Source organism: Dendrobates tinctorius, unplaced genomic scaffold (genome assembly GCF_039654945.1).
Source record: "Dendrobates tinctorius isolate UK_male_01 unplaced genomic scaffold, ASM3965494v1 ptg000024l, whole genome shotgun sequence".
Classification (NCBI taxonomy): domain Eukaryota; kingdom Metazoa; phylum Chordata; class Amphibia; order Anura; family Dendrobatidae; genus Dendrobates; species Dendrobates tinctorius.
In genome coordinates, this window is record NW_027361692.1 from 24543696 (window position 1) to 24569056 (window position 25361).

The 25361-nt window shown below is 47.6% G+C and overlaps 1 protein-coding gene across 1 annotated transcript in view; it reads left to right on the top strand.

Moving 5' to 3' along the window:
- The window catches only part of RAB23 (RAB23, member RAS oncogene family), a 92230-nt gene that overhangs the window by 31985 nt on the left and 34884 nt on the right, over positions 1-25361 (top strand). The window contains exon 3 of the mRNA XM_073569411.1: positions 8913-8998. Within this exon, the coding sequence (XP_073425512.1) occupies positions 8913-8998 (86 nt within the window). The remainder of the gene's footprint in view (positions 1-8912; positions 8999-25361) is intronic.

Here is a 25361-nt window from a genome sequence, read left to right on the forward strand (position 1 = left end):
CTTCCTCTCCCCAATTCCATCCCGTTGTATGAGTGTTGTGCCATTCGCTGATCGACCACCCGTTGGGTCGAGTCACATCGTGACAGCACCACTATCTTAGCCAAAGTCATAACAAAAGCATTAGTGGAAATGCGATGATTTACCAAAGTGTGACTGAATTTTGCCGACTTTGAAGAAAAATGCTTGGGAAACCGAACACTAATCCGAATGTGCTACGTTCATGCCGATTTTGAGATTGGCAAATGTTTTCCGAACAAGTGTGCTCATCTCTAGTGAAGTCATATTTTTGACCGGAATCATTCGGAGAGCGCTTGTAGGCCCCTTTTAAGGTCCCTGAAGGGGTGAATAGCTTAGTTACTCACCGATAACAGTGTTTCTCGGAACCCATGACAGCACCACGGAGAGAGGGGGTCCGCCAATCAAGGACAGGAACCTACAGATAAAAAGGCGGCACCTCTCCTCCGCCCACAGTTGGTCACAGAGCATCAGAGGGTCTCCCGGTTAGTTAGCAACAAAAGTATATACATAACATTATAATATTGCATATTATGGAGAAGCACTGTGTCTAACAAAAACACTCTACACACATTAAACCGTGCTCACCGCACACGTGAAGGGGGGGGGAATAAGCGGGTGCTGTCATGGGTTCCGAGAAACACCGTTATCGGTGAGTAACTAAGCTATTCTCTCTCACCCATGACAGCACCACGGAGAGAATTTCAGAGATTGGTAGCTTAGGGAGGGACCACCGCCTGAAGGACCCGTCTCCCGAATGTCAGGTCAGACGTAGAGGCTAGATCTAAACGATAGTGTCTGAAAAAGGTGGAAGGTGTTGACCAGGTGGCCGCCTTACAGATCTGTTCTATCGATACCTCTGATCTTTCTGCCCATGAGGTCGCCATTGCCCTTGTAGAGTGAGCTCTTAAACCCTCCGGGATGGTATTCCCACTGGATGAAAACGCCAGGGCAATCATATTCCTTATCCACCTTTCTAGGGTACTCTTGGATGCCTTGAGTCCCTTTCGAGGTCCCTGGAAACACACAAAGAGAGACCCTTCCTTCCTACATCCCTTGGTGGCCTCTAAGTACTGAACTAGGCACCTCTTCACATCTAGGGTGTGAAATCTCTCCTCTCCCCTATTCCTAGGATTTGGGCAGAAGGAAGGAAGGACTACTTCTTGGGACCTATGGAAGTGTGTCACTGCCTTAGGTAGATATGCCGGGTCAGGTTTCAATATGACTCTATCGTCTAGGATTTTAGTGAACGGTGGTATCGCAAACAGAGCTTGAATATCAGTCTTTAATGATAGGGTTTTTAGGGGTGCTGACTAGATGGGCTCTAAAGAGGGCCCTGTTAGTGCAGACAATACTAGGTTTAGATCCCATGATGGTAATTTCTGGGTGATTACTGGTCTAGACCTGGCTGCGGCCCTAATAAACCGTGCTACCCAGGGGTTGCCTGCCACATCCTGGTTATACAGGGCACCTAGGGCCGCTATCTGTAACTTCAATGTATTAGTTGCCAGCCCCTGTTCTAACCCCTTTTGCAGAAATTCGAGAATTGTGTCAATCTGGACTCCATCCTGAACCCTTGCCCCGGAGCTGGACAGAAATTTCCTCCAAGTTCTCCCATAGGCTTGGGTGTGATCAGTTTCCTACTCTTTTGTAGCGTGGAAACCAGGTTTTCTGAGAACCCCCTCAGCAGTGCCCTTTCAAATTCCATGCTGTTAAATGGAGGTTCACTGCCTGAGGGTGTAACACGGGACCTTGGAGGTCCGGGAGAACTGGTAGGACCCAAGGGTTGGTTATTGACAGTATTCTCAGCCAGGAGCACCAGGTTCTTTTTGGCCAAAAGGGGGCTATTAGTATCATTCTTGCCCTGTCTTCTCTGACTTTGCTTATGACTGCCGGGATGAAAATGGGCGGCGGAAAGGCATGTCCACGAAAGCATAAACGCATCCAGGGTTCGGGGATTTCCCCTGGGGTTTAGGAAACAGAATGCTTCTACTTTTTTGTTTTTGTGGTCGGCAAACAGATCCATGTCCTGGGTTCCCCACATTTTTACAATCTGCTGAAAAATGGACTGTTTTAGAACCCATTCCCCCTGGTGTAACTGGGTGCGACTCAGAAAGTCTGCTCTCTGGTTTTCTGTTCCCCGTATGTGTAGTGCAGAGAGGGATAGTAGGTTTTTCTCGGCTAGGGTGAAGATTTCGGAGGATGTGTTCATTAGTGTTCAGGACCTGGTTCCCCCCTGATGATTTATGTAGGCCACCGTCACCCGATTGTCCGAAAATATGCAGACATGATGACCCCATAGCACCGGTAGGAAGTGTGTTGGGGCATAGCCTACTGCCAATAGTTTCTTTTGGTTCGATGAGGCTTCTAGTTCCTGACCTCCCCATTCCCCCTGAGCCACCCTGTTAATCATATGTGCTCCCCATCCCTTGGGACTGGCATCCGTGGTAATTATGTGTGTGATTTTTATTACCCAGGGAATCCCTTTGGATAGGTTGTCTCTGCTTCTCCACCAAGCTAGGGAATGAATAGTTTTGGAGTCTAGTGTGACGTGACCTTACAAGTGACCTTCTAATGCTAACTGGTTGGCTAATTCATCCCATTGGAGATCCCTCGTATGATGCTGCGCCCACTGGACCGCTGGCAGGCAGGCGGAGTGGGACCCTAGTAGTGACCTCGCTTTTCTTAGCGTCATGGAAGGGTTCTCTTGCTACCATCTGAGCAATCCTCTCTTTTGTTGTCTGGAAGGTAACACTCCTGGGTGTTTGAGTCCAGTGTTAGTCCTAGGAACTCCTGAACTTTGCTGGGCTCCAACCTTGATTTTTTTTAGGTTTAGAAGCCAGCTGAGGTTTTGTAGAGTGTCCATCACTCTGTCCCTCTGTTCCTTGCATCTTTGGGCCAAGTTTCTCACTATTAAAAAGTTGTCCAAATATGGGATTATTAGAATATCTTGTTCTCTTAGGTGAGCCATCATTTCTGCTACTAGTTTCGTGAAAACTCGCGGGGCTACAGAACTCCCAAATGGCAGGGCCCTGTACTGAAATTCCCTTATTTCGCCTCCTATGGAGACCGCCAGTCTGAGGTATTTTCGTGAGTCTTTGTGGATGGGGACGTGATAGTACGCATCGCTGAGGTCTAATACTGTCATGAAGCAATGTGGGAAGAGAATTTTGGTGGTTAACTTGATTGATTCCATTTTGAATTTTTGGTTTTTGACATAATCGTTTAGTCTCTTTAGATTTATAATTGTCCGGAAGGTACCGTCCGGTTTGGTTACTAGAAAATGAGGGGAGTAGAACCCTCTGCCTCTCTCCTGCGGGGGAACCTCCTGGAGGACTCTTTTGCTCAACAGGCTTAGGACCTCTTTTTCGAGAGCTTTTTGTTCTCTTATTGACGATCTTATTGGGGTCACCACATATTTTTGAGGTTGGAGAGAGAGAAAGTCTATCCTTAACCCTGATCCTATTAGATTTAATAACCAGGGGTTGTTCAATATTTTCCTCCAGGCTGGGAGAAAAAAGCTTAGCCTCCCTCCCACCCTGGGCAAACAGTCACTTGGAGGGTTTTTTGTCTCGGGACGAGTTACCGAAGAAGAACCCCCTGTCCCTCCTTCTGTCATCCCATTTCTGTTCTCTCGGGGGTCTCCTCTGAAAAAACTTTTTGTTTCAAAAGGACCTTTTAAAGCCTGTAGGACCCAGGTTTGGGAATCCCTTCTTTTTATCCCCTGCCTTTTGGAAGATGTCATCCAGCGTCTCTCCAAATAGGAATTTCCCTTCACAGGGGATGGAGCATAGCTTCATCTTAGTCTGTAAGTCCCCTGGCCAACATTTGAGCCACAGCGTTCTTCGGGCTGCATTTGACAGGGCTGCTGCTTTGGATGACAACCTTACTGAATCAGTTGATGAGTCGGCTAAGAAGGCCGCTGCTCCCCTTATTACTGGAATGGATTCCAGGATCTTCTCCCTGGGTGTACCTTCCCTTAACTGCTTCTCTAGTTGATCCACCCACACCATGAGGGCTCTGGAGGTACATGTTGCCGCTATCGCTGGCCTAAGATTTCCCCCGGCTGATTCCCAAGTTCGCTTGAGGAAAGTATCGGCCTTTTTATCTAAGGGGTCTTTTAGAGTACCCATATCCTCAAAGAGGAGTGCAAATTTTTTAGTTTAGTTTCGGGGCTTTATCCCAAGACGTGGACGTCTCCTTGTCGAATGGATATTTTCTCTTAAGGGAAGGGACCGTGGAGTTCTTCCTATCCTGTCTTTCCCATTCTTTTTTTATCAGCCCCTGTACATTCTCGTTCAGTGGAAAAACTCTGCGTTTCTTTTGGCCTAGTCCCCCGAACATTAAGTCCTGGACTGATCTATCAGGCCGAGGGTCTGCTACCCCCATGGTAGACCTTACTGCCCTTACTAACATGTCTACCTCATCTAGGGGAAAACAGTGACAGCCTCCTGTTTCTTCATCTGAGGATGACGAGTCGGTGTCCGAAGTCTGTGAGGTAACTTCCCCTGACGTCGAGACTTCTGACTGGGAGCCTACTACTACATCCCTTTTTTTTGCTTTCCCTTTGTGTTTTAGGGATGAAAAGGTACTCTGAAACTCTGATCGGATTACCACTCTTAGATCCGAGGCGTAATCCGGGGTTTCATCACAAAGAACTTCCTGTATGCAGGAGTCGCAGAGCTTTTTATCCCAAGAAGCTGGTAGTGGTCTGCTACAGGTTTTGCATTCCCTGTTCTTTGTTTTATCTTTCTTCTTTCCCCATTAAGGGAAAGAAGTATTATAATGGGGAACATTCACGTAGATCACTTACCCCATTATGCGCGGTTGCAGGTACCGGTTCGGGAGGTGGATTCAGATCCCTCACGGGTTGATCCACGGAAGGTGACTTGCTTCTCGCAGTCGACTTGCTCCGCTGCATGGAGTGGCTACTGGACCGGCCCTTGCGCCTGTCCTTCTCTTTTTGCCGGTAATGGTGGTGTTGCCTGTGCTGCTGCTGCTTAGGCTGCTGCATTGGCTGCTCCTCGTGCTGGTCGCTGTCCTCCATACTTACAGGACGCTTCCAGCAAGAAGTAGCTCCAGCGTTCTCCTTTTTAAATTTCCCGGCCGTGACATCACTTCCTCTCCCAGCCTGCTCCGCTGTGTGCCCCGGGGAGCGCGCAGTGCGCATGCACCGACTGCGGGGACCCGGAAGTCGTTCACTCCATTTCCGGGGCAGTGCCATATTGGTACACCTCTGTACAGCGGCGTTGCCCGCGCGTGTACCGGCCTCCTCCAGCCCCAGCCTCCTTTCCGGAGCGGCGGCTCGTTCCTCTCCCCCCCCCCGCTCACCCTGTGAAGCCCCTCGGCTACATCGGTGGCGGCTTCAGGAACCGACCCCGCCGCGACAGGGGCCTCCCCGCTGCCAGAATTACGAACGGGACGGCCCTGTACTCCTCTTCAAAGGTAAATTGCTGCCGCTGCTGCTGGTTCCACGGGTCACCCGTCAAGGATAGGAACCCAACTGGGGACGGAGGAGAGGTGCCGCCTTTTTATCTGTAGGTTCCTGTCCTTGATGGGCGGACCCCCTCTCTCCGTGGTGCTATCATGAGTGAGAGAGAAAATGACTTTGGCAAAGTATATAGAGTTCATGACTGACCACTTTCTTCATTGGTATAAAAATAACCATGCCATCCGTAGCAAAATCATCGTCATCCATGACAATGCACCATCTCATGCTGAAAAGAATATCTTAGTCAATGGCTTCTATGAGCATAAAAGGCAAGAAACTTCCCTTACCTCAGCCCTATTGAGAACTATTGGAAGATCTGCAAGCAAAAGATCTATGATGGTGGGAGGCAATTCACATCAAAATAGCCAACCTGGGAGGCTATTCTGCAAAGAAATTCAACCAGAAGTTATCCAAAAATTCTCAAGTTCTATGGATGCAAGAATTGTGAAGGTGATTATCAAAGAAGGGGTCCTATGTTAACATAACTTGGCCTGTTAAGATGTTTTTGATTGAAAAAGCTTTTGGCTTCAGTAAATGTCACCTCTTTAGAGGTTGTCCACTACCTTATCATTGATGACCTACTGTATGTCTTAGGATAGGTTGTTAATGTCTGATCAGTTGTTCTCGGTGTCGGCGCTGGCCGGGAATGCACAATTGAGGAGCTGCTCCTTCTTCTAATAGTCGCCTCGGTGGCTACTGCACAACAGTGTATTTTGAGTTTTTTTAGTTTTGAAAAAAAAAAATGTGGTTACCATTGGGAGGTTTGTTCAATAAAATTTGGTTTATAGTATTATAATGCACCCAAGGAGGTAGTAGGAAGAGGGTCCTAGAAGCTGCTTGGCAAGTACATGGACCTTTTGAGGGAAAACTAAGATAAATGTATGATACTGCTGTGCTAATAGACTAGAAGTAAGTAAATAGCAGTTACAAGTAGGGAGCATGCACAAATAAGTTAATGGATATACAGTAGATGATCAAACAATGCTCAAAGGTTGTCCAAATCCTTAAATGACGATCTATAGTTTAAGGCCACGTTCACACGTTCAGTATTTTACATCAGTATTTGTAGGCCAAAACCAGGAGAGGAACAGTCAGAGGAAAAGTATAATAGAAATGCGTCATTACTTCTGGATTTTTCACCCACTCCTGGTTTTGTCTTACAGATACTGATGTAAAATACTGACCAAATACTGAAGGTGTTAACGTTGCCTAAAGGTAACTTCACAGAGGAGTAAGCTGTCATGTGTTTGTACATGAGATACCACGCTATTTCTAGCCGTTATGATTTGTGTCCTGTATTTTTCACAAGTTTCACCCTCTGCATGTTCTATCTTAAGTTTCTAATTTACTGTAAGCTACTGGATGTTAAGATATATCCAATAAAATATAAACCCAGGAATTACTCATAGGGCTTTCCCTTTGGTAACACATGGATATAAGCAGCAGAGGCATGGAGGATATTACACAGCAGTACTGTGCAGTGTAGCTGTGAATCCAGCCCTGATATATGTTAGCTAGATTCTGCACTATATGTTTCACTGCTTTTAACTGTGCTATTACACCGTCCTCCCTTTTAAATAGATTTCAATATACTGTACAATCCAGCACCTCACTGTGCAGCTAGTCTGTCATGTATTGATCAAGATGTTTTTGAGATGTTCTTTTTACGAGTGAGTGATGTTAAAGAAGGAAGGGCAAAGGGGAAGAAATGTCTCATAAGTGGATAACTTGATACATTTCAAAGTTTCTTATATTCGTTTGTGCTATTGATTTCTGCAAAGTTTACATATAAGGAAATTAACATACAGTAATTAATGAGATGCTTTCTTTTCCCTGTTCTCTGCACGTTAGACTTGTGAAGGTAAATGTTTGACTGGTTGCTATGTGCTAACTGCATTTTTCTGCTATTTTCAGCATGTTTATAATTGCCTTATACCGCAGCCTTACTAAACTTGACAATGCGTGTCCTTCACATCTTCTGTAAATGATCCACAGGGAATTTTAAAATGTCACAAAAGTGTCCTTATAAGTTGAGTTCTGATAGCAAATGAAGTGGGAGGTTGACGCACGGAAAATGAGAGCAAAGTACTAAACAATAGGCGTAAAAATGAAATGAAACGGATCTGTTTTTCCTGATGGGGTATTCCAGTCAATAAAATTAACTGATCCACATACGATAATAAGTGATATTGTGAAATCATAGTTGGTCTGCTGGGAATACCCCTGAGTGTTAGAAAGTGGGGTTGGTGTCCACCGTTTTCCCACTTGCCGTAAGAGCGTGGGCAGGAAGAGCTGAATGGAGAGGACTGTTGTGCTTGCTTTCTGCTACTCCACTCAAGGTTGGACACTGGTGAAAATTGCTGCGCGCTGTGATCACGATCATGTCTCAAGAAGATGAATGAGTCAAATGCCAGGAAGAATACATGACCAGTTCCATCCAACTCCTCGTGGCCATGGTCTTGCTGTCAGCAGAACATGGTGATCTGTGGGGAATGGAGCCACATTGATCTAATAATTATCACCTCGCCAGTAGATGGGTAATAATTAGTGATGAGCGAACGTGCTCTGGTGTTATCTGAGTATCTTGGGCGTGCTCAGATAATATGTTCGAGTCCCTGCGCCTGCATGTTTTGCTATGGTAGACAGCAGCGACACATGCGGGGATTGCCCAACAGCCGCGAAACATGCAGCCGCGGAGACTTGAACATACTATCCAAGCACACCCAAGATGCTCGGATAACACCCGAGCAGGCTCAGATAACATGTTAATCGACCACATTCGCTCATGGCTAGTAATCATTTTTGTCTGACGTATGATGTCAGAGCCTGCATAGGGCCATCATCTGAGCTGATAGTGATCTGTCCTTTGCCATGGTCACCACAGTTTCTAGAATTGGGTTCCTGCATGATCTGCGATTTTACTCTCACTTTTACGATCTGCTCACTTTGTCATTCCTAACCATTACTTGTCTGCAGCTCTTACGGTTTTATGTTCACTTCTCATACTGGCCATCAGCTAATGCTAACAGTAGAGCAACATCTTCACATCCCAGGGGCTTCAGCCTCACGTACCACCACCGTGTTTTCCGATGCTCTCCTGGTTTTAATAGCATTATGTTTGGAAGTTGTCGGCCACAGTGTATTAAGAAGGTAATGAGCTGATTTGTACTAAAGCTTCTGTGTCCTGACCCCAGAGAGCTCATCAGAGAACGCCTTGTCCGTGTACACTCATTACAACCCTCCTCCTGGAGGATGACGGTTTAATCAAACTTAATGACTCAAGTAATGCTCAGGCAAACTAAAAACATGCAAAAACACATGCGATCAGAGTGATGAGAGCTTTGTGAGCCCTTTGAAGTTGTGTGACTAATTCCTTCATATGTCGCGCTTCTGTTTTGTCTCGTAGGATAAATGATGAAGATGTTCGCCTTATGTTATGGGACACAGCTGGTCAAGAAGAGTTTGACGCCATCACGAAAGCGTATTACAGGGGTTAGTATGACCTGATCATTTTGGTATTCACTCAAACTAGTTAGAAACACTTATGGTTAGCAGCAAATGTTTGGTACGTCCCTCCAGAAGTGGCTGGAAGGGCAGAAGTTGGTTGTGGCACTGCTCCATCAGGGATTGTTGCCCAGCTTTCCCAAACTCCACAATGGAAACTCTTACAAGTAATGTTATATTTGAGCTACATTTACCAATCTTTCCAATTATTAGATTATGTACCTGTAGACTGTGAGCCCTCGCGGGCAGGGTCCCCTCTCCTTATGTACTTGTGTGTCCCTTGTCTTACACATGTTTATTGTGCTTGTTTATATTTCCCCTTTTCACATGTAAAGCGCCATGGAATAAATGGCGCTATATAAATGCATAATAATAATGTGGAGGCACACAGGGTTTGGTCCTAAAATAAGTACGGTAATTGCTTGCAGTTATGAATCCTTAAATGGGCTGCCCCCTTTCAGAAAATCTTGATCCTTGGGTACAGTTGTTAAATAAAAAAAAATGCTTTTTACTCCCGGTCTACTGATCTAGCACTGAGTCTCTACCACGGTTCCCATCAGTGAGCTCAGAGGACCTGCGCTCGTCCTACACTTGTAGAGCTGCTGACCTCACTGATTTGCTGCCGCACCATTGATGTGATGTCAGCGCTGCAGACAATAACCGACCCCGGCTCATCGCCGGACAAGGGGACAGTGAGTAAAACTCAGGGTTTTTTGTTTTATTAAAAGCCAAAAGGAAAAAACTGCAGTCAGGATCCAATATTTTCTGAAGCGGGACAACCCCGTTAAATTATCCTCTCTTGGTAGTTAAACTGTTTTTTTGTGTATTCAGTGACCTAATCTCATGGCCTTTATAAGGGTACAGTCACACAAATCAGATAGGGGGGAAATCCGCTGTGAATACAGGAGCAGTATTGTGGCTGAGATACAAAATGTCACCCACAGGCTGTAGAGCAAATCTGTAGCTGAATGCCGCTGTGGATTAGAAATGTGCAGCCTGTCTCTTTATACGGTGGATTTTCCCAGCAAATTTCACCCTATTACAAAATCCATACAAGTTTTGTACAGAATTTTACATTTTGTGGCGGCAAAAAAGTCCTGTGTGCACATAACTTTATGGCTCCTAAGTGTCAGCCAACAGGAAAATCAGCCCGTCTACGTACAAGGGGACGTATAGGTCCGGGTCTATACCCTAAATTTTGCAGGCGCAATGCGTTAGTGTGGCAATATGTGAATGGCATGTTTGCGTGGGTTTCCTCCCACACCCTAAAGACCTGCCTATACGGAATCTAGATTGTGAGCCCCAATGGGGACAGTGATGTGGAAAGTATCGGCGCTGTATAAGCAAATAAAGTCTTTGGGGATGGGCTTGGTGCAGCAAGGTGCTTGGCATTATGGCTTAGAAACTGCTTTGGTTCTTAATGATACAAGTAAATCACCGGAGAGCTTTGCCGCCTTTCTGTAGGGAGACCGTAATTATCACAAGCTATGAATCATTAGTATTATGGAAAATCCTCACTTATAAGTAAAGGCTCAGGAGGCACCAAGGAATCATTCTAAAAAGTGTGACCGGAAAAGGACCAACGGGCTTTAATTTTATTTATTTTTCCTAAGTGTTGATTCTAGGTTCCTGCTGACACTGATGTCACATTGATACGTTCCGTCATGACGTGTCTGTATGTAAACCAGTTTTTTAAAATACTCGCCCCATAGATGTCACAGAACACTGCTTATAGGGGCTGGAATGCCAGTGGCATCTCTCGTTCTATGCTGTCCTAAAGAGACTTAATGCCACCTATAATTGTTACTCTCACCTATCACACGGGTGTAGATGACATCCCAACATGAGTATCAGTGTAGACCCGGGATGTTACTCAGGCCTTATTCACGCGTACGTGAAAAAATAGTGCCAATCTGTGTTGTGCATCAGTGTCCGTTTTTCCCATCGGTGTGTCATCCGTGTACTGGCTGTGTGTCCGTTTTTACCATCGGTGTGCTATCCGTGTACTGGCCGTGTGTCCGTTTTTACCATCAGTGTGTTATCCGTGTACTGGCCGTGTGTCCGTTTTTACCATCAGTGTGTTATCCGTGTACTGGCCGTGTGTCCGTTTTTACCATCAGTGTATTATCCGTGTACTGGCCGTGTGTCTGTTTTTACCATCGGTGTGTTATCCGTGTACTGGCCGTGTGTCCGTTTTTCCCATCAGTGTGTTATCCGTGTACTGGCCGTGTGTCCGTTTTTACCATCGGTGTATTATCCGTGTACTGGCCGTGTGTCTGTTTTTACCATCGGTGTGTTATCCGTGTACTGGCCGTGTGTCTGTTTTTACCATCGGTGTGTTATCCGTGTACTGGCCGTGTGTCCGTTTTTACCATCGGTGTGTCATCCGTGTACTGGCCGTGTGTCCGTTTTTACCATCGGTGTGTTATCCGTGTACTGGCCGTGTGTCCGTTTTTACCATCGGTGTGTTATCCGTGTACTGGCCGTGTGTCCGTTTTTACCATCTGTGTGTTATCCGTGTACTGGCTGTGTGTCCGTTTTTACCATCGGTGTGTTATCCGTGTACTGGCCGTGTGTCCGTTTTTACCATCAGTGTATTATCCGTGTACTGGCCGTGTGTCTGTTTTTACCATCGGTGTATTATCCATGTACTGGCCGTGTGTCTGTTTTTACCATCGGTGTGTTATCCGTGTACTGGCCGTGTGTCCGTTTTTACCATCAGTGTATTATCCGTGTACTGGCCGTGTGTCCGTTTTTACCATCGGTGTATTATCCGTGTACTGGCCGTGTGTCTGTTTTTACCATCGGTGTGTTATCCGTGTACTGGCCGTGTGTCTGTTTTTACCATCGGTGTGTTATCCGTGTACTGGCCGTGTGTCCGTTTTTACCATCTGTGTGTTATCCGTGTACTGGCTGTGTGTCCGTTTTTACCATCGGTGTGTTATCCGTGTACTGGCCGTGTGTCCGTTTTTACCATCGGTGTGTTATCCGTGTACTGGCCGTGTGTCCGTTTTTACCATCGGTGTGTTATCCGTGTACTGGCCGTGTGTCCGTTTTTACCATCGGTGTGTTATCCGTGTACTGGCCGTGTGTCCGTTTTTACCATCGGTGTGTTATCCGTGTACTGGCCGTGTGTCCGTTTTTACCATTGGTGTGCTATCCGTGTACTGGCCGTGTGTCCGTTTTTACCATTGGTGTGCTATCCGTGTACTGGCCGTGTGTTTCCGTTTTTACCATCGGTGTGCTATCCGTGTACTGGCCGTGTGTCCGTTTTTACCATCGGTGTGCTATCCGTGTACTGTCCGTGTGTCCGTTTTTACCATCGGTGTGTTATCCGTGTACTGGCCGTGTGTCCGTTTTTACCATCGGTGTGTTATCCGTGTACTGGCCGTGTGTCCGTTTTTACCATCTGTGTGTTATCCGTGTACTGGCCGTGTGTCCGTTTTTACCATCGGTGTGTTATCCGTGTACTGGCCGTGTGTCCGTTTTTACCATCGGTGTGTTATCCGTGTACTGGCCGTGTGTCCGTTTTTACCATCGGTGTGTTATCCGTGTACTGGCCGTGTGTCCGTTTTTACCATCGGTGTGTTATCCGTGTACTGGACGTGTGTCCGTTTTTACCATCGGTGTGCTATCCGTGTACTGGCCGTGTGTCCGTTTTTACCATCGGTGTGTTATCCGTGTACTGGCCGTGTGTCCGTTTTTACCATCGGTGTGCTATCCGTGTACTGGCCGTGTGTCCGTTTTTACCATTGGTGTGCTATCCGTGTACTGGCCGTGTGTCCGTTTTTACCATCGGTGTGTTATCCGTGTACTGGGCGTGTGTCCGTTTTTACCATCGGTGTGCTATCCGTGTACTGGCCGTGTGTCCGTTTTTACCATCGGTGTGTTATCCGTGTACTGGCCGTGTGTCCGTTTTTACCATCGTTGTGTTGTCCGTGTACTGGGCGTGTACACGTCCGTTTTTCCCATCGGTGTGTTATCCGTGTACTGGCCGTGTGTCCGTTTTTACCATCGGTGTGCTATCCGTGTACTGGCCTTGTGTCCGTTTTTACCATCGGTGTGTTATCCGTGTACTGGCCTTGTGTCCGTTTTTACCATCGGTGTGTTATCCGTGTACTGGCCGTGTGTCCGTTTTTACCATCGGTGTGTTATCCGTGTACTGGCCGTGTGTCCGTTTTTACCATCGGTGTGCTATCCGTATACTGGCCGTGTGTCCGTTTTTACCATTGGTGTGCTATCCGTGTACTGGCCGTGTGTCCGTTTTTACCATCGGTGTGTTATCCGTGTACTGGCCGTGTATCCGTTTTTACCATCGGTGTGTTATCCGTGTACTGGCCGTGTGTCCGTTTTTACCATCGGTGTGTTATCCGTGTACTGGCCGTGTGTCCGTTTTTACCATCGGTGTGTTATCCGTGTACTGGCTGTGTGTCCGTTTTTACCATTGGTGTGCTATCCGTGTACTGGCCGTGTGTCCGTTTTTACCATCGGTGTGTTATCCGTGTACTGGCCGTGTGTCCGTTTTTACCATCGGTGTGTTATCCGTGTACTGGCTGTGTGTCCGTTTTTACCATCGGTGTGTTATCCGTGTACTGGCCGTGTGTCCGTTTTTACCATCGGTGTGTTATCCGTGTACTGGCCGTGTGTCCATTTTTACCATCGGTGTGTTATCCGTGTACTGGCCGTGTGTCCGTTTTTACCATCGGTGTGCTATCAGTGTACTGGCCGTGTGTCCGTTTTTCCCATCGGTGTGTTATCCGTGTACTGGGCGTGTGTCCGTTTTTCCTATGCTTTGCAATGTTAAACCTGAAAATAACAGACGTGAAGAGCACCATAAATTATAATGGGTACACCACAGCCTAGTGGCCACTGACAGGTACTGCAGATCGGCTACTGTACAATGAAATCTTATGTGACTACTGTTTTATACTCGTCAGAGCTAAAAATCCTTCTCATCGTTTTTCTTAGTAATGCCGTCCCTTAGGATTCTCCAGCTACATGACCTGGATAATCCTACCCATGTATAATAAGAGGCAATTGTTTTAGAAAGAAAGCAATTCGGGATCACACGACTGTCATAAATCTTTGTGTAGGATTGTCATTTTGTTTTCTAACAGGTTTCTTAGTCAGTTGTTGTATTCCTAGCGCCCTGCAAGTACTCGAGGCGCTACAACATACGGTAATTCTCCAACTGTAGAGAAGTGGATGAAGTACCAGTTATACCTACATAAAAAAATTTTAAAGTGCGGCTAAATTTTGCTACATTTTCCTTATATTTTGTAGTCCTTTTAAATTCCCTACAGATTTATTTGGCTCTGGGTCCTGAGACCCCACTGATTGCTCAAAAAACCTCTCAGAAGTGCACAGCTCCAGAGGCAGAAGCGTTATCCTGCCTCCTATATTGCCCACTCCTGTATGTTTGTTTGTTTTAGCAATCTTAGGGGTTTTAGGACCCCACACCAATCTGCAGGAAATATAAGTGACTACAATATATAAAAAAAAATTGTACCAAAGTTTAGTTACATTTTAACCCATTTTTTGTAAATTTCTACCTTCAGACTTAACATAATTAAACTCGTATATTCAGGATATAGATAATTCTTGGTAATTGTAAAGTTGAACACAGAAGTCCTTCCTTTTATGTTGACTGGGGACACAGGAACCATGGGTGTGTGCTGCTGTCATTAGGAGGTTGACACTATGCCGTGAAAAAAATAACTCCGCCTCCGCAGTATACACCCCTCCGACCGGCTGTAGGACAATCAGTTTTGCTTAGTGTCAGCAGGAGGTGGACAGGGGTCTCTCGCAGACCCAGGCCTACCTCAATGTGCGTCGTTCCTTTTCAAGTAACCGTTGGAGGGATACAGAGTGGTTCTGTCACTACTGTATCCCCGCACAGGAGTTATGAATACGGCGTGTACTGCCACCCCCGTATCCTCATAGTTCCCATAGATAGGGCCTTAAGACCTAACACAGAAGCGTGTTGAGGTGATCGGACCCGGCCCTGACCTCTGTCTCCAACCACTCGCCCACCAGAGCCCGATGGTTAAAGGAGACATCCTGCAGAAAGGATTTGGGACAGCAATCCTTTCTCTCAGGTAAAGCGGCTCCCTTTCACAAGGTGAACAGAAAGCAAAAGACTGCAGCATTTTGCTTGTTAACTTTTCCCTTTCGATTTAGCAACAGAAAGAAGGGAAAAAAAGGGTTGAGGATTTACCTCTGCAGAGCAACTCGGGCTGGTCCTTTCTTTCCCCAGATCCCATGGAGGGGCTTGATAGGCCTAAACCCCGGCTTCACGGGTAGTCTAGAGGCGCAACTCCTTCCAGGGATCCCGCGCTCCGGCGCAGCCCCTCGTTGTTTCACTAGGTCTGAGGCGGTTTGTTCTCATGCGCCGGCAGCGGCGGGGTCACAAAAAATCCAGGCCCTGGCCTCTCGCCGGGCCCAGCGCTCACTCTCCCCACAGCAGGTCTCGGCGTCACAAGGGCAAAGCACTTCCGGAGTAAGCCCCGCCTCCTACCATCTTTTTCCGGGACCGGCGCCATCTTGTGACTCCAAGGGTTCCGGAACCTAGTTCCGCCCACTGTCCTCCGGCGGGCATATTAACACCCTGTACAGCGTGGACTAAGGTCCACGCCGCTCTCTTTCCATCGCTCTCTTCGGGGTGGTGCGGTTTCTTTCCGGGAGCAGAATCCAGCTGGCCTTCCTGACGACGGGGACACAGGATACCGATACAGTGAGTTGTTGCGCTGTCACCTTTTTTCCACCGCTCTTACTCCCCGAACTGCCAGCATCAGTTAGTGGGACAGTTAGTATGCCCAAAGGAAAGTGGTTTCGTTCCTCTTCATCTGCTACCATTGTGAAATACTTTGTATGTACCTCATGTAATGGCAAGCTTCCTTCAGGTCAGTCCTCCCCTCTGTGCCTAGACTGCAGTGAACCCACTGTATCACCTATGCAGGAAAGCGGGATCAGCCCCCCTTCCTTTCCTGCCAAAACCCCTGTATTATCTCAAGAGGCCGATGATGCTGCCTTGCCTGCCGCCCATGGGTCATCTTTTGCCTTCAGGGACAATGAGGTTCCTTGCCCAGGGTGGGCTTGCTCCTTGTCTAAATCCTTGGCTGACCTTACCAAGGTTTCACAGACCTTGGTAACGTTACTCGACAAATTGCCTCTTCAGACTCCAGTGACTTCCGGCATGCCAAAGGAGTCTCTTTTTGGGACCTCTAGAGGCCGGAAGAGGCTCAGACAGGTCCCCTTCTCGCTCCATCTCACCAACAGAGTTTGTCTGGCAGTCCGCCTCTTCCCGATCCTCCTCCCCGGAATCAGGTGAGGCATTATCCGAGACACCTTCAGATGAGGGTTCAGAGTATGGGACAGAGCATTCACAGGACATCAAGGATATGGTCCAGGGCCTCATTGCCATGGTCAATGAGACCTTTAACATTTAGGACTCCGCATCGAAACCCGCTGAGCAGGCATTGTCGTTTAAGCGGCACAAGTCCCCCTCCAAAGTATTTGCTTCTCACAGAGATTTTGATGAAGTCCTGGCCAGGGAGAGGGAGAATCCGACCAGGCGCTTTCAGAGACGAAGTCACTTCGGGACTCTGTATCCCTTCCCTCCGGAACTCGCTGCTAACTGGACAGCCTCGCCTTCGGTGGATCCGCCAGTGTCGAGATTGGCTACTAATACAGTCCTTCCGCTCGCCGGTGGGGCAGCGCTTAGGGACCCTAACGACAGGATGGTAGAATCTTTGGCAAAATCTGCCATTGAGGCAGCCGCCACTATATTATGTCTGGCCTTTGCTTCAGCCTGGGTGTCTAAATCAGTTACAAAGTAGGCCAAACAGCTTAGACAGGGCATTTTGGAGGGGGGCCCCACCAACGGAACTTGCAGATCTCGCAGACCAGATCTCACAGGCAGGGAGGTATATGGTATCAGCGGCTTTTGACGCCGCGTCTTGCGCAGCTTAAGCATCCAGTAACATGGTAGCCGTCCAACGGATGGTCTGGCTAAAAGCCTGGCAAGCTGATTTATCTTCAAAAAAATCCCTTACTGGCTTACCTTTTCATGGGTCCCGCCTCTTTGGACCAATGTTGGACCAAATCATTAAGGACGCGACCGGGGATACAAGGTCCTTTCTCCCTCAATCCAAGACTCGCCGTTACCCCCTGAAAAGGAAGGCCCAACTTTTTCGTTCCTTTCTACGTACTCCGACGGCGGACGCCTACGTCCAAGGTTCAGAGGTCGCAGGCGCCTAAGGATAAAAAAAAGGTTTCCTTTCGAGTCACTCCTTCCTGGCGTGCCCATAGTTCCCACAGCAAATCTGCCAGGCCGGGAAATTCCTGTGCTCCATAGACATTCGGGACACCTACAGTTGTGGCCAAAAGTATTGACACCCCTGCAATTCTGTCAGATAATACTCAGTTTCTTCCTGAAAATGATTGCAAACACAAATTCTTTGGTATTATTATCTTCATTTAATTTGTCTTAAATGAAAAAACACAAAAGAGAATGAAGCAAAAAGCAAAACATTGATCATTTCACACAAAACTCCAAAAATGGGCCAGACAAAAGTATTGGCACCCTCAGCCTAATACTTGGTTGCACAACCTTTAGACAAAATAACTACGACCAACCGCTTCCGGTAACCATCAATGAGTTTCTTACAATGCTCTGCTGGAATTTTAGACCATTCTTCTTTGGCAAACTGCTCCAGGTCCCTAATATTTGAAGGGTGCCTTCTCCAAACTGCCATTTTTAGATCTCTCCACAGGTGTTCTATGGGATTCAGGTCTGGACTCATTGCTGGCCACCTTAGAAGTCTCCAGTGCTTTCTCTCAAACCATTTTCTAGTGCTTTTTGAAGTGTGTTTTGGGTTATTGTGCTGCTGGAAGACCCATGACCTCTGAGGTAGACCCAGCTTTCTCACACTGGGCCCTAAATTATGCTGCAAAATTTGTTGGTAGTCTTCTGACTTCATAATGCCATGCACACGGTCAAGCAGTCCAGTGCCAGAGGCAGCAAAGCAACCCCAAAACATCAGGGAACCTCCGCCATGTTTGACTGTAGGGACCGTGAATGCCTCTTTTTTTCTCCTGTAAACTCTATGTTGATGCCTTTGCCCAAAAAGCTCTACTTTTGTCTCATCTGACCAGAGAACATTCTTCCAAAACATTTTAGGCTTTTTCAGGTAAGTTTTGGCAAACTCCAGCCTGGCTTTTTTATTACTCGGGGTAAGAAGTGGGGTCTTCCTGGGTCTCCTACCATACAGTCCCTTTTCATTCAGATGCCAACGGATAGTACGGGTTGACACTGTTGTACCCTCGGACTGCATGGCAGCTTGAACTTGTTTGGATGTTAGTCGAGGTTCTTTATCCAACATCCGCACAATCTTGCGTTGAAATCTCTTGTCAATTTTTCTTTTCCGTCCACATCTAGGGAGGTTAGCCACAGTGCCATGGGCTTTAAACTTCTTGATGACACTGCGCACGGTAGATACAGGAACATTCAGGTCTTTGGAGATGGACTTGTAGCCTTGAGATTGCTCATGCTTCCTCACAATTTGGTTTCTCAAGTCCTCAGACAGTTCTTTGGTCTTCTTTCTTTTCTCCATGCTCAATGTGGTACACACAAGGACACAGGACAGAGGTTGAGTTAACTTTAATCCATGTCAACTGGCTACAAGTGTGATTTAGTTATTGCCAACACCTGTTAGGTGCCACAGGTAAGTTACAGGTGCTGTTAATTACACAAATTAGAGAAGCATCACATGATTTTTCGAACAGTGCCAATACTTTTGTCCACCCTCTTTTTTATGTTTGGTGTGGAATTATATCCAGTTTGACTTTAGGAGAATTCTTTTAGTGTTTTTTCATTTAAGACAAATTAAATGAAGATAATAATACCAAAAAATTTGTGTTTGCAATCATTTTCAGGAAGAAACTGAGTATTATCTGACAGAATTGCAGGGGTGTCAATACTTTTGGCCGCAACTGTACTTGCACGTTCCTATTTTTTTCGGGGCACCAGAAGTTCCTGCGCTGCGCTACCCAGCAGGATCATTTTCAGTTTGGGTCACCATTTGGTCTGGCAACAGCCCCCAGGGTATTTGCAAAAGTTATGGCGGCGCTGGTAGCCACTTTGAGAATCAAAGGCCATAGTGCTTGTCACTTATCTCAACGATATTCTCGTCAAGGCACCATTCTTCACTCAGGCTCAGGAAAATATATCAGTGGTCATCGACAATTCTGTCCCGGTTTGCATGGCCTATCAACAGGGAAAAATCCTGTCATGCCAACCCAACGCCTAAAGTTCTTAGGCATGCTATTCGACACCAGTCGGACAAGGGTCTTTCTCCCCTAAGGAAAAAGGACTATCATCCAGCAGGGAATTCTGTTAGATTCTCGGTTCATATCATTCCGCACTGCCATGAGGGTCCTGGACAGAATAGTGGCAGCCTTGGAAGCGATCCCCTTTGCCCTGTTTCACTCCAGCATACTTCAGAGAGACATCCTCCTTCAGTGGGACAAGTCCATCTCTTCCCTGGATTCCCCCTTTTTCCCTTCTACTCAAACCAAACAGTCCCTCAAGTGGTGACTAATCTCCTCTCTGATCCATCTGGGTCGGTCTTTTCTTCCCGTCCATTGGCAGGTAATAACCACGGATGCCAGACTCCTAGGCTGGGTGCGGTATTCAGTAGCTGACTGTGCAGGGACGTTGGTCGACTTGAGAATCCTCGCTGTTGATCAACGTTCTCGAGTTAAGGGCCAGCCTTCAGTCCCTACGTCACTGGAAAGGTCCCCTTCAAGGACAGCCGGTTCGAATTCAGACAGACAATGTCACAGCAGTGGCATATATCAAACACCAGGGGGGGACCCTGAGATCCCGGGCAATGGCTGAGGTACCCAAAATCTTCAGCTGGCCGGAAGCATCGATTCCGGCAATATCGGCGGTTCATATCCCCGGCGTAGACAACAGGGCCGCCGACTTTCTCAGCCGGGATGGGCTTGCAGCAGGGGATTGGTCTCTTCATACGATACGATACACTTTATTGATCCAGAGGGAAATTATGGTTTCACAGCAGCGTTACAACAGCATTACAAACAAAACATTAAGAACAGCATTACATAGAGTAATTACTAGACACAGATCTTGTACCTGACTAACCACAATACGTAATAACCAAAGGTACACAAGTCTCTGATTATTTCCCTTAGTGCGCCAGCCCTAGGTTGTAGCCATCTTTCACCCTTAGTGAATTGTTATATATCCCCATAGCAGTAGGCACAAACGATTTCCTGAATTTCTCCTTTTTGCACCTTAGTAGGATTAGTCGGCTGCTTAATGTGATCTTCTGATTCAACAACAGCTCGTATAGTGGGTGTGTATTATTGTTCATTATAGCCCTGCACTTCTGAATCCTATCTTCCACTACCTCCTCAAAAGAGTCAAGATGGAGGCCAACAGCCACACTTGCCTTCTTGATAAGTTTGTTGAGCTTATTAGCGTCAGCTACTTGCACACCACTGCCCCATCAAATGATAGCAAAAAAAATGTCGCTTGCTACCACGGACTGGTAGAATATTTCCAGCATGTTACTGCACACATTGAACGACCTGAGCTTCCGCAGAAAGTACAGTCTGCTCATTCCCTTCTTGTGAACCTTCTCTGTATGACACCTCCAATCATGTTTACTGTCGAGGTGAACCCTCAAATATTTGTAGCTCTCAACCATCTCCACCTCCTGGCCAGCAATAGTGATCAGTAAGTACTCCTCCTTTTTCCTTCTATAACTCACCACCATCTCCTTGGTTTTCTTTACATTTAGTTCTAGACAGTTAGTCTGGCACCAATCTACAAAGTCAGAAACCACCCTTCTATATTCCTCCTCACCCTGGTCCCCCAACAATTCCCCCTACAATCACTAAGTCATCTGAGAATTTTTGGATGTGACAGAAATCGGATTTATACTGAAAGTTAGCTGTATACAATGTGAAGAGGAAGGGCGACAGCACTGTACCCTGAGGGGCTCCCACACTGCTCCGTGCACTGCCAGATACCACCTCCCCCATCCTTACAAACTGTGGCCTGTCCGTCAGGTAGTCGCTTATCCAGTTTACCATCCCCTCATCCACTGCCATATCAGTCAACTTATTTCGTAATAAGAGCGGCTGTAAGGTATTGAAGGCACTAGAGAAGTCAAAGAACATTGCGCGCACTGCAGTTCCCTCATTGTCCAAGAATGAATGTATTGTATGTAGCAGAGACACTACAGCATCATCAACCCACCAATCTCTGCTGGTATGCAAACTGCAGGGGGTCAGTTTAGTCCCTCACCCTCAGGCACAAGTAGGCAAGTACTATTCTCTCCAACGACTTCATAGCATGCGATGTTAAGGCCACTGGACGATAGTCATGTAGAGAAGTTGGAAAGGTGATCTTGGGAACTGGCACCAGGCAAGTGGTCTTCCACAGCACTGGTATTCTCTGAGATTGTAGGCTCCTGGTAAATAGGAGCTGAAAGACATTACATAGTTGGTTTGCACACACTTTTAGGACACGTGGACTGAGGCCATCAGGCCCAGCTGCTTTGCCAATGGCTAGTTTACTAAACAGTTTCCTCACATCACTTGGGGAGACAGTGAAGGGCAGGCAGTTCATCATCCAAAGTCAATGCTGCCGATTGTTCCTCAGCTCCATTTCTCATTCCTGATGACACAGCACGTGTTGGTAAATCTGTTGAAGAACTCGTTCATTTCATTAGCCATGGGCAGATCCACTTTCCCACGCTCCGACCTAGCCTTAAACCCAGTTAACTGCTTCATGCCTGAGCACTCCTCCTTAGAATTGTTGTGTGACAGTTTATTTTGGAGGTATTTTGTCATTTCTGCCTTCAGTGGGGGACCCCAGATGTGGACCTTCTGGCGTCACGGCAGAACAGAAAGGTCCAACATTTTGTCCACAGGTCCCGGATCCTCTTGCAGCGGGGGTCGACGTTCTGGCCATTCCATAGTCACAGTTCAGACTCCCTTACCTGTTCACCGGCCCCCTTCCTTTCCTTCCCAGGTTGTTGATCAAGGCGGAAGGGATACCGGTCATATTGATCACTCCCTATTGGCCCAGGAGGGCCTGGTTTACGAAAGTAAGCAATCTCGCAGACGCCCCCTGGAAAATCCCCGACAGACCAGACCCGATCTTTTGGCCCAGGGTTCATTCTACCACCTGAATTCTCGGTTGCTCAATTTGACGGCATGGCTATTGAAACCATGATGCTGAGAGCAGCTGGGTTTTCGGACGAGGTTATTAGCACAATGGTCCGGGCTAGGAAGCCATCCTCTTCCAGGGTCTATCACCAAACCTGGAAGACTTAGGCCTCTTTCACACATCAGGTTTTCGCCGTCAGGCGCGATCCGGCGCTTTTGACAGAAACCGGATCCGGCGAAATGCAATGCTGGATCCGGTTTCCCCCCCATTGACTTGCATTTGCGCCGGATCGCGCCGGATGGCCATGCGTTTCATCCGGTTTTCGCCGGATCCGGCAATGTGTCGCGATCCGGCGTCTGGAAAAAACGGAGACTGTAACGTTTTTTGTCTCCAGCGAAAAAGCTGGACACGCCGGATCCGGCGCGTCCGGCTTTTTCACACAATGAAAGCCTATGAGCGCCGCAATGTGCCGGATCCGGCGAAAGCCGGATCCGTTTTTTTGGGTCTGAGCATGCTCAGTAGCTCTGCCCACAAGACATATATAAAAGCAAGACAGTGGGACCCACAGCCACACCCAACATGCCACCCAAGAAAGCAACCAAGCGCAGCAGGAGAAGGCAGGAGACCACTGCAGCACCATCAGCACCACCACCACCCCAAATGGAGCAGCAAATGGAACATGCTGAGGAGGGGAGGCCAGCAGCAGATGAGAGACGGTAATTATCAAATCCCCCATTCCTCCAAACTAGGGCTATTGAATATCAAGATATTCATTGGCCCTTTGTTTCTCTTTATTCAACAGCCGCCCAATAGATGCAGCAGCAGCAGCAATGGCAGCAGGTGGAACACCACCCACAGGCATGGAGTGTGGCCACTAGGAAGACAGCACATCATCTTCTGGGAGCCCTCCCTCGCATCGTCAGCGTTTGACGGTAAGTTTTTATTTCCAAAATCCATCATCTCTGTAATATATGTCTATTCATTGCCTTTTATTTCAAAACAGGATTCACAAGATGAAGAGGAGCTCCCAGAAGAAGAAGGAAGGGGTGGACAGACACTTGGAGTGGGCTCACAATTGGTAAGTTTTTTGCATCAAACGCAGAAACACAACATCACACTACACACAACACATAGAAAACAATGTTCTGCAGACCACACACAGCAAACAAATGCCTACATCCAAAGACATAACATTTTTTGTTTTCTTCTCTAGTCTTCCCAATCTGGTGCTCGGCCAAGAGGTCCTCGCAGTGCCTCCCAGGGTCATCGGCGACAGCAACGCGGCGGTCACCAGCGTGTAAGTATAAATATTTTTGCTTTGTTTTTTTGCACTTTTTATTTCATTTCTTTTGTGGAGGCTAATTATGTTATTTTTGTCTTTTTCTTTAACAGCCTTCACAGCGTGCTCCCGACTCTGACGGTGAGGATGGAGGACTCGATGTGGACCACCTCATCGATCTCGTCAGAGAAAGGGAGCCGCTCTGGAATATGGCTGACCGCCGCCACGCTGACCTTATCGTTACCCGACGACTCTGGGAGGAAATCTGTTCGCTCCTTGTGGGCCGCTGGGAGGACCTCGATGTTCGGGCCCAGATTAAAGAGCGTAAGTATATACAGTACCGGTTGCTTGATGTAAACCAGTGTTTCCCGAACTCCAGTCCTCGTGGTCCCCACGGATCATGTGTTCAGGATTTCTATTTACTATGGAAATCCTGAAAACATGACCCCTGGGGACCATGAGGACTGGAGTTTGGGAAACACTGATGTTTTATACTAACCACTTTGTCCTTTCTCGTTTCAGGGAACAGAATTGTGAATCGGTGGCGGTCTGTGAGGGATCGTTTCAAGAAGGAGTTCAATAAAGAGATGCGGGCCCCGAGTGGATCTGGAGGACGCAGGAGCAAGTACAAGTACGCAGAAGCCCTGTCGTTCCTCCGGGAAACAATGGTCACTAGAAGGTAAATATTACACACCACATGTGAAAAAAAATATTAGATGTAACTTTTTTTTTTTCAGCCAGGGCCATACCATCTTAGTATTTTAATTGTTTTTTTTTCTCTTTATTCCATAGCACGGTGAGCAGCACTCGGGAGCCTGCACGATTGGACCCTTCTGAGGCGATCCCTGAGGAGACCGGCACCGAGGGACACTTCGACCGCCCCGGTACATCTGCACCTTCCCAGCCTTCCCACACATTCGACCCATCTGTCCCATCCACCAGCACAGGAGCATCGTGGCCGCCTACATTACATGAAGCTGCTGGTGAGGAGATCGCTTTCCCTTTACCCCACCCTTCTGCCCCTGCCACCTCTAGTACACCTGCGGGTACTGGGCGGCAGCGGCAGAGGGGTCAGGAAAAGAGTTATGCGCCACAGTTCTTGCATCTGAATGCATCTTTCCAGAACTGTCTAAAAGTCTTGTCAGAGCAAATCTCCGCAGGCTTTCAGCAGATCAACTCCAGCATTCTGGAGGTGAAGACACTTCTGCAAACCATGCATTCAGAAGCAAGATCTTCGCCAAACCACACCTTTTTCAGGTCTGTTGTGGAGCGCATGGCAACACTATCTCCTACCCAGCAGATGCATGTAATGCATTCGTGCCACGGTGCTCTACAGGAGGTTACCTCCCAACCTCCACCTCCCACCACTGTAGTTCCTCCACCTGCACCCCCTCCAGCCACTTTCCATCCTCCCCCTCCTATTACATCTGCACCCCCTCCAGCCACTTTCCATCCTCCCCCTCCTATTACATACCAGCAACCTCACCAGTACCAGCAACCTTCCCAGTACCAGCAACCTCCCCAGTACCAGACATCTCCCCACTTCCAGCAACCTGCCCCGTACCAAACTCCTTCCCCGTACCAAACTCCTTCCCCGTACCAAACTCCTTCCCCGTACCAAACTCCTTCCCCGTACCAAACTCCTTCCCCGTACCAAACTCCTTCCCCGTACAACTTTCCATCAACATCATCTGCTCCTACAGTCCCTGCCCAACCCTCCACTCCACCGCCCACCACCTCTTCTGCCTCCCACATGTCCACCCATTCTGTAGCTTTTTCCATACCATCACCTCTAACTGTTCCTTACCCACCACGATCCCAGTCCTCTCTCCACACTCCCATTGTCGAAGTGTCCCGCAGCCCCTCCA